Below are 15000 nucleotides of genomic sequence, written 5' to 3'. Positions count from 1 at the left end.
GTTTGCATTCGTGATCGCATTTCGGTTTGTAGGGATAATCTTTCGTGTAGTGTCTAAAACAAACAAACAAACAAACAAACTTATGTGAAATTATCATTATTATTATTATTTTTGCATTATTTACCTGTCGTAAATTTCCATGAGGTCATCATCCGTTTTAAGCCTTTCGTAAAATTTATTCCAATCGACCGGAAGTAGTGAATTTAATTCGTAATCGGATTTTGCCGCGTAAAGTTTTTCCCAAATCGGTTTCCTTTGAATATTTGATTTTTTTAAATTCATTATCCAACATTCGTAATCGACTACGTCCTGAATAAAAAAAAAGTTATTATTGACAGACGTCATAATTTTTTTCCCGCCATTTTTTTTTTTTTTAAATAATAAAACTTACGTAAAATGTTTCGTTGTGATCTCCGTCGATTGTGTATATTCTATACCCTGGATTACCGTAAGCAAAAGTCGTGAGTGATGGACCCACGTAACCGACGGAAATCGGCCTTTTCGATGTTTCGCTGTCGTAATAAATTTCAATTTCGTCCCAATGAGTGTGACCGTAAAATTGAGCAGTCACCGTGTTTTCGAACCTTTAACCTTTTCGTTAATTAAAACAAAAAACAAAACAGGAAGAGGGGGGAAAGGGGAGGGAAAAAAATTTTCCGTACCTGCTTATTATATCGTAAAAATTTTTACCCCAAATTTTCAAACAATCGATGTAACCGGGAGGTATGTGACCGATGACGTGAACTTTTATATTTTTGTCTTCTGCTTCCTTTAATTCGTTAATAAACCATTTTAACATGTCTCCAGGATCGGTGCTGTTTAAAATAAGCCACCTGATAATGATGATAATTATTTAATTAATGAAAAATGGCGGAAATAAGGTTTTAAGGTTTTAAAAATGGCGTACCAGTTTGACGAGTAGCAAAAATTCGTGTTGAGTGATATTATTTTTAGATTGGGACGTACTGGTGCCACGTAAAAAGCTCCATATTTAACTGTTTTCAATGATGATTTGGGTAACATTAAACTCCATTGTCTCGCTAATTCATCGTATAGCCAAGAATTAACTTCCGGTATATTTAAAATCGGTGAAGGATACCTAAACGATTCGATAGAAAATTTTTAAAAATGGCGGCGACGTTTCCGTTTGAACGAGAGTGAAAAAAAAAATTTACAAATTCGGCGGACTCGCTTCGTGATTTCCCAATGCTGGAAAAATTGGAGTTTCCGGAAAATATTTTAATATTTTTTTAACCGTCGATCTTAACATGTATATGCTTTCTTCTTTCGTTTGTTTCCACGTTGCATGTGCCGGAATGTCACCCGTCCAAAGTATGTAATCAAAGGGCTAAAAAAAAATATAATCCATGATGACAACGCGACAAGAACGTCGCGACGTGACGAAATTGAGGGAGGGGGGAGGGAAGGGGCAAACTTACTCCTTGCGTTGAATTGACGTGATTTAAAAAACTATCCAGAGTTTTTTCCGGTATGTCGCATTTCCATCCTCCCCACATTCCTGCCGCGCTTTCGTTTATCTTAGGTTTACCACTTTCGACGCGACAGCAAAGCCAATCGTCACAAACGTCGCGGGTACCTTCTTTATATAAAGGATCGTAATGAGTGTCGGTTATTTGTAAAACTTTTAATTTCGGTGTGTTTTCCTATAAAAAAAATTTTCTTTTTTACATCATTTCCGGTTGACGAAAAAATCTTATTTTTTACCTTCGGAACCGGATGTTGTACGATCGGTGGTTTTCCACCAGGTATTTTCAAATGCCATCTGTGACCGTTGACGTCACCGTTACCACATTTTAAATTATAAACGAAACTGCAAACTTCTTGTGCCGTGTTTGTCGTGTTTTTAACAATCGTTATCATTACATCCTGATAAAAATATTTAATTATTTATAGAAATTATCATTCATCCCTTATCATTCATCCCTTATCATTTATTTATTTATTTATTTACCCCGAATTCGTTTATGTAATCTTTACAAAAATTTGATTTTCCAAAATTTAAAGTGACGCAAAATTTTTCCAAAACTTTTTTTATTTCCCATATCGGTTTTTCCCTCATTGTGTAGTAACGAATTAGATAAAAACCTAAACACGATAAGAAAAGGAAATTAATTGAAAAACCTTTTTCGAACCTTTTTATCATCATAAAAAAAAGGTTTTATTTGTACCTGACATGCATCCTATACATTCCGGAGCTGAATTTTCCTCATTTTTTTCCCTTTCAATTAAAAAATTTCTTATTCTATTTTCCAACAAAAATTGTTCCTGTTTATAAATTATTATTATTATTATTATTATTATTATTATTATTATTATTATTATTATTATTATCGTTTTAGAAAAAGCAGAAGATAAAAGAAAAAGAAAAATTCCCACCGTTAAATTTTTTAATTTTGTTGTTTGTTTTTGTGTTGTAGTTGTTACGTAATCGATGAATTCTTCGTTATAAAACGTTGGCGAGCCTAAAAAAAAAAATGTTTTTCTTTTACTTATCATTATTATCATCGACATAATAATCATCATTATCATCTCAATCACGACGTTATCAATTAAAATGGTGGGGGGAGACGGAGGGGGAACTTTAATAGCACTATAAATATAACACACAAACCTTCGATTTGAATTAGGAAGAAAAACGAAAAACCGAACATTAATATTATTATTATCTTTTCCATTTTTGTTAATCGCACGTTCGAACGCGAAAAAACCGTTAAATTCAAAAAAAAAAAAATTTTTTAACGAAAAACGTTTGAACTCATTCCCCTTGTCTTATTTTCTTTTGTCGAAAATTAGGTTTAAAAAAAAAAAGAAAAAAAGGTTTGGAAGAATGTTCTAGAAGGACGATTGGAAAGGTCGTCGTCGGACACAAACTACGCGACACAAACTGGCTGGTTTTTGTTGTTGCCTTACTTAACAATCAAATAAAAGCTAAATTTAAATATTTTTTTTCCAATATGGCCGACGCGAACGATAAAATTTCAATTCGGGCAAAAGTCATCAGTCATCATCATCATCATCATCATCATTCTTTTCTCGCGTTGCGTTATTATTATTATTATTATTATTATTATTATTATTTGATAAGATATTTTTTTTTGAAAAGGATTCTAAAGACGTTATCATTATCACTATTATTATTATTAATTTATTTAAAATTTTATACGTTTATCGATTGTTCTCGAATATTTTTATTATGGGAGAAGGGGAGGGGAAGAGAGAGAGAGAGGGGGGAGGGTGTGCGAGAAATTTTGTATTGTCGTAGTGAAAAATAAATAAATAAATAATAATAATAATGATGATGATAATAAAAAAATGTATAATTTGATTTTTTTACGAGCAACACACTGGACATGAACATCCGGTTACATCCAGTGACGTAAGCAGGAAAGTTAACGCCTCGTCCGGATGTACGACTTCCATAATGAAACATAAAAAAAAATTTTTTTTTTTTTGATATATTTGACCCCATTTCCGTCCCTCATGTTTTTTTTTTGTTCAGACCGTGCCTAAATAATTAATTCCCGCACCTGCATTTGTACCTGTGCGTGAGTGCGCGTGGGAGAGAGTGAGTGTTTGTTGTCGTTTCGTTCCATTTTTTTTACAATTTGAATTGTTTATTTGCGTTCTGGATTTTACATCCACGATCGGATACGGTGAAATGATTTCGGTATTAAATGTTGTGTTTTCACTTAGTGACACGATACGCGAATATGAAACAAAAACAAACAATTTTATTAACGTGGTTGTTGTTGCTGTTGTTGTTTAGTAATTCCTGTTGCGATTCTTCATCTCCTCCATCAACGGTATCGACGAAGATCACCCTTCCTCAAGGATATTTAACAGGAGTGAGTTATCATTATTATTATTATTATTTTTTTTTTTCCTTAAACGAAATTTTTTTTGTTTTATTGTAGATTCCGATATTAACGGATTCCAGTACTGGAGTCATTGCTTATCTCGGTGTGCCGTACGCTTTACCACCCATAGGAGATCTTCGTTTTGCCGTAAGTTGTATTGCTTTTTATATGCATGTGAAGAGAAAAACTAGAAAATTAATAGAACGTTCTCGAACAAGCCTCCCGAAAGACATCCGGGATGGAATCAAACATTATTCGCGGGTCATTTTCGTCCGGATTGTTTACAACTCCGACGAGATGCGGATTCGTCATCGGATACGACAACAAACGAAGATTGTCTTTACTTAAACGTATTCGTACCGGAAAATGCGATCAAATCAAGAAATTATCCCGTTTCCGTTTTCATACACGGAATTGATTACGTAACAGGTTTCGTACGAAATAATAATAATAATGATTGTAAAATTTATCACATCGAAAACAAATTGGAAAAATGTTATGTTTAAGGTTCGCCACTGACGATAAACGGGGAAGAATTGGCAAAAGAAGGTATCATCGTCGTGACTTTTAGTTACAGGCTAAACGTTTTTGGTTTTTTAACTTTCGAAGATGAATTCGGACGTGGAAATTTGGGTCTTCTAGACCAGTACATGACACTCGTATGGATAAAGGACAACATACAATATTTTGGAGGTTCTCCGACGAACGTGACGCTCATGGGTCACGGTTCCGGTGCAAGTTCCGTATTGATACACATGACGTCATCAAGAACGAAAGGTTATATGAGAACGTGATGACGTAAAGAATCGTTTTTCGTAACGTTAAATTGTTTTTTTTTTTTTTTCTATAAAAAGATTTATTTCAAAGAGTCATCTTAATGTCGGGTTCGTTATTTTCACCGTGGCTTAAATCGACACCGCGACGTAACGGTTCTCATAATCAACATCCGGTCTTATCAGCATCTCGAATGATAGCGAGGAGTTTGGGTTGTTACAATGAAAATCACGTTGGGAAAAAATCTAAAAGCGTTTTGGATTGTCTAAGGCAAAAAGGAAGTGAGGAAATATTAAAAGCTTTCAAAGCGCGTACAAGGTGAGGCAAAAAAAATTTTTTTCGCAGAGATTAAAAGAAAAGTGAAGAGGGGGTAAAGGGGGAGGGGGAAAAGGGGGAGGGGGAAAAAGGGGGAGGAGAGAGGAGTAAAATAAATTTCGAAATCTGTTTACGTCTGGGATAAAAATAAATAAATAAATTTTTTCTACACTTGGGATTTTAACCGGTTCATTTATTTTTTATTTATTTTTTTGTAATAACAAGAACGGAAACTGGAGCAATAGTTTAGGTCCAATTTCCGATGATTTTTTACAACCCGGAAATCAATACCTGACAATGGATCCGACGGAAGCGATCAAATTAGGAAAATATCACAAAATGCCCATAATGACGGGGATAACGACGAACGAAGGAACCGTGACTTTGAGTAAGTGGGAAATTTTCTAGAATTTTCTTTTTTCCCCCTCCCCTCTTTCCCCTCCTTTTTCCCCCAAGGAATTTGTGTTTTTTAGTATTATTATTATTATTTTATTTCCATAAAAAGGCAATTGGGACCCGTTGATTGAACAAAATAACGAAGGAGTCGAATTTTTTTTACGTAACACGGCCGTTACGAACATATTGGAAAAATATGATTTTACTCAACCGGAAATAAAAAATTTAATACTCTGGAAATATCTGGATAAAACACCGAAAAATAAAAAATTAATTTTACAACTATTGGAAGTGAGTAGAAAAAAAATGTCGATTGTACTATCAATCAATTAACGCCCTAGTTTTTCTTTTTTCTTTTTTTTTTTTTATTAATAGTTATACAATGATGCTATGTACGTGGCGCCATTTTGGAAACAAACGAAAATATTGTCGGAAAATAATCCATTTCCGGTTTTCGTGTATTTATTCGAACATTTTTCCGGAGATTATTTAGGAAATTATGGGGATTTGTTAAATTTAACGACGAGTACTCACGGTTCTGAATTAGAATTTCTTTTTGGTCCTGGACTTTTTCAAAAGGTAATCAAAAAAATGAGAGAGAGAGAGAGAGATAGACAGAGAGAAATAGATAAAGACAGAGAGAGAAAAAGAGAGGGAATGAAAGATAGAGAGAATGTGAGAGAAATAGAAAGAGAGAAAGCGGGAGAGAAAAAGAGAGAAATAGATAAAGACGGAGAGAAAAAGAGAAAGAGGGAAAGAAAGAGAGAGAGAGAGAGAGAAAGAAAAGAAGTTAGGAATGGAAAAAAAGGCAAAAAAAAAAAGGAAATGAAAGGAAAATTTAATTGGAATTAATTATTTTTCAAATTTAAATCTTTTCCTTTTCTTTTATTATTATTACTAATAATAAAAATATTTAAATTTTAGTTAATAAAATTTTTCATTTTACTTTAATAATAATAATAATAATTATGTTTATTTATTTATTTCACAGGTAACGGGTAAAAAATTTACAGTGGGAGAAGAAAGATTAATGGCTAAAATGAAAAGACTTTTAACGTATTTCATAAGATTCGGGTAAGTAAAATTAAATTAAATTGATTGATTAATTTTCCCGAAGGGGGGTTGGGGGTAGGGGGGAGAAAAACAAAATGGCGGAAATCGAAATGTTTTTTTTGTTTGTTACACGTAGGGATCCGAATCCGCCATCTTACGGTTACACGATTTGGGATTCTTATAATGGCGATGACGTCACCGGTAATGGCGTCCGCGGCGGTGATGGCGTCGGAAATAAAAAAGAAAATTATTTGAAATTTTTCGTCGATCCCGAAACGGGTAGAAATTTACAAAAAGAAAATGGTAATCCGAATAAGGAAGGAACGACTTTTTGGAACGATTTACTTCCGTCCGTTGAAAAATTATCAATGGAAAAAATGAATAAATTAAACGAGTTGTTAATTTTGGCGGGAAATTCAAACGTCGGCGGTCATCAATCGGGTAAATATGAATTTTTTTAAATATATGATAATTAAATTTTTTTCGCGCGTTTTTTTCTGTTTTTTTTTTTTTTTTTTAGGCGCGTGTAGTTCTTACAAGAACGCAATGTTTACAACTTTGGCATTTTTAATTCTTCTTCTCGTAATGTTGGTATTATGTTTGTTGTTTATTAAAAAACGTTCGAAACAAAGGAATCAAAGCATTTTATGACAATTAAAACAAGAGGGAAAGTGGAGGAGGAGGAGGAGCAGGATGAGCACGACGGAAGGGGATGCGAATGAAAAAAGTCCAAATACCTGGAGGAAAAATTTAATGACTAATAGGCTTTGAATGAATGACGTGGAAGCAGAAATAAAACCCCCAAATATTTACATTTATATAATTTAATTTATTTATTATTAAAGTTCGTTAATTGTCAATTTTATTTATTAATAAAAATTTTATCAATCGGGATAAAAGCGATGATGATGATGATAATATGAGGTGGAAAATTCCAGGAAAAGAAAAAAAAAATTTTTTTTTTTTTTTTTAAATATTTTTCAAATCCCTGGAAATTTTTTTAATCTTTTCTTTTTAAGTCAATTAAATGAAAAAGACAAAAGAGAACAAAAAAAGAAAAAAAAAGATTTAATCATTTATATTGAATATAAATAATAATAATAATTATAAAATTTATTTATAAAGATTAAATTACTGGAAACAAATTTTATAAATTAAATAAATAAGTAAATGAATGAAAAGATGATTTTTATTTTATTTCTGCTTCCACGTCTTTTTTTTTCTCCAAAACAAAAAAAAAAAAAGGAAACAATCAAAGGAAAAGAAAAAAGGTTTTTTTTTCGTAAGTTTAAAATTAAATTTTTCCAGAAACCTGGGGAGAGAGACAATAAAAAAAAAAAAAGAAAATTTCTCGCTTCCGGCGTTTTTGTTATTGTTCTTTTTTCTTCTTCCACGTACCTTAACAAAAATTTTCTTTTTCTTTTTCTTTACTTTTTTTCTCTTTTTCTTACTTCAAATTACTCTCCAGGAATTTTTTTCTTTTTTTTTTTTTCTCCAGGAAACCAATAATATCATTTTCGTTTACGAAGATGTGGGAGAGGGGGAAGGGGGAAAAAAGGTTAAAAATCGAGTTTTGTTGATAATCAATTCGAGCAAGAACAAAAAAAAATAAATATTGCGAAGAAAAAAATTGTTTCAAAACATTCGCCGTCGCGTACGATTGTTTTGAAACATTCGAAAAAATTTTTTTTTTGGTTTTTGATAGGATCGTGAAATCGTTAAGGTGTGAATAAATAAAAAAAAAACGGTTTTTTTAAATAATTATTTATTAAAAAATTTAAACAAACGAATAAAACTATTACGAAATCCTTTGTTCATGAAACAATAAGTTATCGGATTGCAACAACCGCTCGTATAAGCTAAAAGTTGACAAAAACTTATCATTTTATAACCGATTTTACCACGATAAACGAGATGAGGCCAAAAAAGTGCCAAAGTATTTATGACGTAAAGCGGAGTCCAACAAACGAAAAATTCTAAAACAACTACAAACAACATTTTTATAACTAATTGTTTTTTTCTTAAACTTCTTTCGTAATTATTATGTCTCAAACCTGCAAAAGAAAAAGAAAATTTTCTCAAATTATTTTTTGAGAATTCTTCTGCTAAAAAACAAAAACAGGTACTCACTTATACTCGAACACGATTTAATCGATTGAAAAACTTCGAGTTTTGTGACGTCATTTAATATAATTTCCCTTTTTAATTTTTTCTTATTACGACCTGTTGTTATATTATTATTATTATTCGGATTGTATTCATCGGATAAATCGTACGATGAATTTTTTTCCCTTTTTGAATTTTCCTCGTGACGTTGATAAGAAACATCTTCTGATAAGAAAATAATTTCTTCATTATTAATTGATAATTTTTTTTTTTTACACGATGAATTTTTATTATTTTTCGACGATCTATTACTATTGACACGACCTATGTATGATAAATAATTTAAATCGTTATTATTTGTTTTTAATAAACCGGAAATGGAAAGTTTTCTGATGATGATGAGTTAAAAACCTGATTTTTTAGATAAATCCCTCCATAATGTAATTGAAATGAGGTAATAAGTGACTCCCAATGCCAAAAGTGGTATTAATAAAAGTAATAAATCTAATAATAAATTATAAATCCTTTCGTAATCACCGTTCGGCCATTTTTCTCTACATTTATGACGTCCTGCTGGAGAAAAAAAAATTTTCTTTTAACTCGTAAAAAAAAAAAAAAGAGGGAAAAGTAAAAGGAAAAGGAAAACCTTTGTTTGTCGGTTGAAGTTCTGTTAGTATAAATATTGGAAGCATTGTTATAGTACTTCCGGTCCATATGTAACATATTAAATGATAAGCGTGTGATAACGTTTGCCATCTTCTGCTTCTAAGAGGATGACATATTGCGTAATATCTTTCTATTGATATGGCTACGAGTGTCCATACACTGACTGCGACCGACGTCGCTGGAAAATTTTCAAAAAAAAAAAAAAAAATTGATCTTTTAATTATTTTTTGTTTGTTTAACAACGAAACAAACAAACAAACAAAAAACTTTTTATAAGAGAGGGGGGAAGAAAAAAACATTTAATTATAATAAAGTTATTACTTAAGTGATAATTTGTATTTTCTTTTTTCACGCGCGCGAGAAAATTTTTAATTTTTTTAAAATTTTTTTTTTAAATTGTTGGTCACTCGCATAAGATAAGCACGAGTGAAACAATTAATTTTTTTTTTGGCATCCGCGCAAATTTTTAATTGTTTTTTTTTTTTTTTAAATTGTTGGTCACTCGCATAAGATAAGCACGAGTAAAACAATTAATTTTTTTTTTGGCATCCGCGCAAATTTTTAATTGTTTTGTTTTTTTTAAAATGTCGGTCACTCGCGTAAGATAAGCATGAGTGTAATATATTAATTTTTTTTCTCGTTCGCGCGAATTTTTAATTGCTTTTTTTTTCTTTATGTGTTTGTCACTCCTGTAAGATAAGTATGAGTGAAAATATCAATTTGTTTTTCGCTCGTGCGAATTTTCAATTGTTTTTTTTATTATTTGAAATGTTTGTCATTTGCGTAAGATAAACATGAGTGAAACAAATTACTTTTATTTTTTAAAAAAAAGGAAATAGTTTGCTGGAGTCTTTTCTTTATTATTTTTATTTTTTTTTTTGAGTATTGAAAAAAAATTTTTCACTTAATTTTTTTTTTTTCTTTTATCGTAATTTAAAAAATAATTAACCTGGAGAAAAAAAAATGGCGGATTATTACGAACAAAAAAAAAGGGGGTAAATTTAAAAAAATAAAAAAAAATTCAAGTACGTTGATGTAATTTTTTTTTTTTTAACTCACACCGTTCTTAAAACGGCGGGCGGGTTTTCCTCATTTTCCAAATTTTTTTTCCCCCTTTAGTTTTTTCTCCATAATATTATTATTATTATTATTATTAAATGATTTTACGAAAGAAAATTTTTTGAGAGGTAGTTTTTTTTCTTTTAGTTTTTTTCCTTTTTGGAAAACTAATTTTGATGTTGCTATAAAATTTTTTTCTTGTTTTTCCTGGGATTTTTTTTCCTTTTTTTTTTTTAAATCTTTTTTTGCGTATATAATAATAATAATAATAATGCAAGAGAATTTTACTTGGATGTATATAATAATAAGAATAATAATAATAAAAAATTATTTTTTTGAAATGATGGAATAAAATGAAAATTTTTCTTTAAAAAAAGTTCGTTCATTGTAATGGTTAGTTTGTGTGTGTGGGTGAAAGGAAGAGATAGAGATAGATAGATAGATAGAGAGAGAGAGAGAGAGAAATCTTACCTTGTAAATATGGAACGAGTTTACACATGGTTTCTCCAAAGACGAAATCTCTTAAAAGTGTACCAATAAGTGTAAAAGGCATACAAAGGACGGCCAATATGAGATCGGAAACGGCCAAATTTAAAAGAAAAACGTTTGTGTTTGTTCTCATACGAATGTTTTTAACGAGAGTTAATATGACGACAATGTTGCCAACAACGGCGAGAAAAAAAATTATTGAATATAACGGAATTTCCCATTTTCCATTTTTCCAAAGTGTTTCCAATAATGTTTTTGAATATTTCAACGAAAAAGACGTTAAATTATCCGACCAATAATAATCGAATATATTTGTATCGTTTCCGTAAATCGTTTCCATTTCCGTTTATTTATTATCTTTAATAATACTAATGATGATGATTTTTAGAAAAAAAACAAAATTTTAATAAACGACGGACGGAAATAAACAACGAACGACATTTTGTCAAAAAACTGGAAAGAAAAAAAAAAAAGAAAAAAATTGAATCGGAAATATTATTTAGACTACGAAATATTTTCTCCAGAGAGAATTAAATGTTTTCCCCCCCTTTTCTCCAGGAGTTTTTCCCATAAAATTCGATAAAAAAATCCACGAAAATTTAATAATGGTGATAATAATAATTTATTTTTAAAAAAAACTTTTGATCGTTAAAACTTTTTTGGGGTCAATCGTTAAAAGTTTTATTCAAAACTATTTTATTTGCTGGAGATTTTACTGGAGAAATTTTCCAATTTTCACTTTCTTTAATTTGAATGAAGGAAATCTTTGATTGAAATTATCCAAAAAAAAAAAAAGAATGATAAGTTTGTTGATGAAAAAGGATAAATTTGGAAAATTTTTAATAATAGAAATTTCGAGAAAGTGTGAAAATTCAATAGAAAAAAGAGGGGGAGGGGTGGGGAAGAAAGAAAAGGTTGGGGAAATTATATTTCAAGTGTTAAATCTGTGACAAATGTGTTATATCTGGAAATGATTGTACTTCCGGTTTTATTACAAATGTTAAAGAAAAAATCGTTGTAATATACAAACAATCCGGTGAAATTTTATGACGAGGCTGGACGATGACGTCATCAACGGAAGTTCTTATCATTGAGAATTTATCACGGATTCCAAAGAAAAAAAAAAATCTTTCTCCTGGAGAATAAATTTTTTTTCAAAAATCGTTATTTGTTTTTCTCCGGAGTGTAAAAAAAAATGTATGTAAATTTTTTCGTAAACGGGAAATTAAAAATTGTTTAAATTCTTTTCGGTTTATTTTTTTTTTATCAACGTTACGTGTTATCCCCCCTTCTCCTCCTTCTTCCCCTCTTTAAATCGATATTGGTTTCGAATTTTCTTTTTTTTGTTTTTTTTTTTTTTCCTTCCGTCAAGATTTCAATTTTTACTAGGTAGGCTGGAATTATTTTCTGGAAAATAAAATCATCCGCTTTTCCATATGCCCCGAAGAAAATTTAAAAACAAAACAAAAAAGGAATTAAAGTGTATGAAAATAATAACGAACGTTAAAAAACGAACGAACCTTTTTTTTCACTGGAAAAATGGAAAATTCTGGGAAAAAAATTTTTTTTTTGTAATTACGACGAAATAATCCGGAAGTCGATTAAAACAATCGGAAAAGTTTATTTTTTTTTTAAATTTCAAATTTAAAAAAAATTATTATTATTATTATTATTATTACTAACGGTTTTTCATATTTCATTTTCGTGGGACCCCACCACCTCCACCCCCACCTTCCCACCACTTTAACTCTCAATCATTTCCGGTTTAAGAAAAAAATTTTTTCGATTTATTTATTGTTCGTTCGAAAGTGTTTTTCTTTTTACCTTTTTTCCAAACAAAGAAAAAAAATTCCAATAACAAACTGGAACCCTTTAGTCATTATTATTATTATTGACAACAACAACAACAACAGCAATAATAATAATAATAAATAAATAAACGCGTCGTGTAAAACGATTAGGAAAATGTCATTTTTCATTTTTTTTTTTTTTATTTGTTGAGTTTCCCTCTCTCTCTCTCTCTCTCTCTTTCTCTCTTTCTCTTTTCCATTCCTCGTTCTCCAGTCTTACCAGTTTCCAATTATTATTATTTTTTTCTAGATTTATTTATTTCTTAAGTTTTTAAGTTTAAAATAAAAAAAATAAAAACAAACTAACAAACAAAAACTTTGAAACAAACAAATGCAAAAAAAAAAAAATTTAAAATATTTTTTAATAAAATAAAAAAGTCAAAGTTTTAAAATAAAATTTTTTTTTACGCGAATCGAAATTTCAATAAAATTCATTATTATTATTATTATTATTATTATTATTATTATTATTATTATTATTATTATTATTATTATTATTATTATTGTTATTATTATTATTATTATTATTATTATTATTATTATTATTATTATTATTATTATTATTATTATTATTATTATTTTAATCAAAAACAGTAAACGTGAACGACAGCAACAAAATAAAAATGGATAAAAAAAGTTTACTGGAATTTTTTTTTAGGTAACCGCAAAAAACGGGTTTCGTTATCGAATCCCTAAATAAAATGAAAAAATTGTTTTTTGTTTTTATAATAATAATAATAATAATAATAATAATAATAATAATAATAATAATAATAATAAATGTTTAAAATGGGTAGGATGATAAACTACTGGAAAGAGAGAGAGAGAGACTGGAGAAAGAGTGAAAAATGCGGGGGAGGAATTTATTATTAAAATCAAATAGATGAATAAATAATAAGAGTCTTGAAATATTTTTTTTAAATAAATGAGTAACAAAAAATTATTATTATTATTATTACTACTGTTTTCTTTTGTTCCAGACTTTTGGAAATTTCAAGGGGGAAACGAGAGGGGGGTTGAATTCATTTCAAGTCCGGTGAATCGGAATAATGAAATCGATTGAGTTAAAAAAAAAAGTTTTTCCGAATTCGGGTATAAATATATTTAAAAGTTTTTTGTGTTTTATTGAATTCAAATGAAATTATTTATCTGGAGAAAAAAAGGATAGATAGAAGGAGGGGTAGAGGAGGGAGAGGAGGGGACATTACTGGAACGAATGTGATCGATACCGGGGGAAAAAAAACCAGAATCGTCCTTATCGTTTAAAATAAAATAAATAAAAATTTTAATTTTTTTTTGAGGAAGTAAATTCCATGAAATTTTTTTCCAGTGATTTTCTCCAGTAAAATTTTTCAATCGAAAAAAAAATTTTTTTTTTTTTTTGTTAAACCTAAACAAACAAATTTATCGTTTTCAATTTTTAAATTTTTTTTTTTTAGAGGGGGGGAAAAAATTTTTTTTTTCCTTTCATCATCGGGAAATTTTTCCCCCTCTTTCCCCCCTCTCTTTTTTTCCTTCCGACTTTCCAAAATATTATCATCCAACCTTATTTTTTCCCATTTTTTCCTTTTTTTTTCCAGTTGTTGATTCCATAAAATAAAATAAAAATGAAAAAAAAAAAAAAAAAAACCATATTGTAAAAAAAGGTAAAAAAAAATTTATTACCCTCTCTCTCTCTCTCTCTCTCTCTCTCTCTCTCTTTGTCACTCTCACCGTCTCTCTCTCTCTCTTTTTCCCGACATTATTTTTTTTTTTAATATTGGAGAAAATAATAAAAATTCAATTTATTTATTTTCCTTTCCTTTTTTTTTTATTTTTCAAAGGTACAAATACGTTATTCGGTATTGCCAACTTAAATTTGTCAACAAAAAAAAAAAAAAAGGAAAAGGAGAAAAAAAAAATAAAAATAATTATTATTATTTATGGTTCAAATGATTCAAATACTTTTATTTCTTTCCTTTTCTTTCGTTGACTATATATATATATAAAATTTATTTCCAGTAAAACTGGATAAGAAAAAGAAACTGATTGGAAAAGAAAAATAACTGAACTGACTGGAAATGAATAAGAATACGTTAAGAAAATAAAATAAAATAAAATTTAAATTTTTAAAATTTTCCTTTTGAAATCTATAAACCGTCTTAAAAAATAAAAAATACGTTTTCCTTTGAATCTCTTCCTTTGAATCACTTTTGATTTTCTTTTTCCTTTTTTTATAAACTTTTCTCCCCTCCCCTCCACACGTAGTAAAATTATTATTATTATTATTGGTTTTTTTTTTATTTGGAAAAGGAAAACAACTTTTTTCAACAAACAAACAAACAAACCAAAAGAAAATTTTTTTTTTTTTTATTTGTATTTCGTTATCATCATCATCATCATCATTATTATTATTATTTTCTTTAAGTTTATTT

At 29.1% G+C, this 15000-nt stretch overlaps 3 protein-coding genes across 3 annotated transcripts in view; 1 reads left to right on the top strand and 2 right to left on the bottom strand.

Annotated features, from left to right (window-relative positions):
• Phum_PHUM615330 (sphingomyelin phosphodiesterase, putative) overlaps nucleotides 1-3441 on the bottom strand; it is a gene marked incomplete at both ends in the record, with an annotated part of 3497 nt that extends 56 nt beyond the window's left edge. The window contains 11 exons of the mRNA XM_002433094.1: nucleotides 1-53; nucleotides 125-309; nucleotides 392-584; nucleotides 663-833; nucleotides 908-1099; nucleotides 1176-1348; nucleotides 1440-1664; nucleotides 1726-1887; nucleotides 1973-2106; nucleotides 2190-2239; nucleotides 3356-3441. The exon at nucleotides 1-53 is cut by the window's left edge and continues 56 nt beyond it. Coding sequence (XP_002433139.1) covers nucleotides 1-53; nucleotides 125-309; nucleotides 392-584; nucleotides 663-833; nucleotides 908-1099; nucleotides 1176-1348; nucleotides 1440-1664; nucleotides 1726-1887; nucleotides 1973-2106; nucleotides 2190-2239; nucleotides 3356-3441 — 1624 coding nt within the window. The remainder of the gene's footprint in view (nucleotides 54-124; nucleotides 310-391; nucleotides 585-662; nucleotides 834-907; nucleotides 1100-1175; nucleotides 1349-1439; nucleotides 1665-1725; nucleotides 1888-1972; nucleotides 2107-2189; nucleotides 2240-3355) is intronic.
• Nucleotides 3442-3731: 290 nt separating this feature from the next.
• On the top strand, nucleotides 3732-7067 carry Phum_PHUM615320 (Acetylcholinesterase precursor, putative; the record flags this gene model as incomplete). The annotated part of the gene is made up of 11 exons (XM_002433093.1): nucleotides 3732-3866; nucleotides 3936-4025; nucleotides 4097-4307; nucleotides 4386-4655; nucleotides 4733-4970; nucleotides 5207-5355; nucleotides 5473-5654; nucleotides 5739-5942; nucleotides 6355-6437; nucleotides 6553-6857; nucleotides 6937-7067. 11 exons carry the CDS (start codon nucleotides 3732-3734, stop codon nucleotides 7065-7067), a joined length of 1998 nt encoding a protein of 665 aa, XP_002433138.1.
• Nucleotides 7068-7785: 718 nt separating this feature from the next.
• On the bottom strand, nucleotides 7786-11076 carry Phum_PHUM615310 (class A rhodopsin-like G-protein coupled receptor GPRcck1, putative; the record flags this gene model as incomplete). Its single annotated transcript, XM_002433092.1, has 6 exons — nucleotides 7786-7814; nucleotides 8219-8470; nucleotides 8547-8747; nucleotides 8934-9092; nucleotides 9169-9366; nucleotides 10719-11076. The coding sequence occupies 6 exons, from the start codon at nucleotides 11074-11076 to the stop codon at nucleotides 7786-7788; spliced, it is 1197 nt and encodes a 398-aa protein (XP_002433137.1).
• Between the last annotated feature and the right edge of the window lie 3924 nt (nucleotides 11077-15000).

The sequence above is a fragment of the Pediculus humanus genome, genomic scaffold (genome assembly GCF_000006295.1).
Source record: "Pediculus humanus corporis 1103172108322 genomic scaffold, whole genome shotgun sequence".
NCBI lineage: Eukaryota > Metazoa > Arthropoda > Insecta > Psocodea > Pediculidae > Pediculus > Pediculus humanus.
Note: the sequence above shows the minus strand (reverse complement) of the source record. Positions and strands in the feature narration are given on the sequence as shown.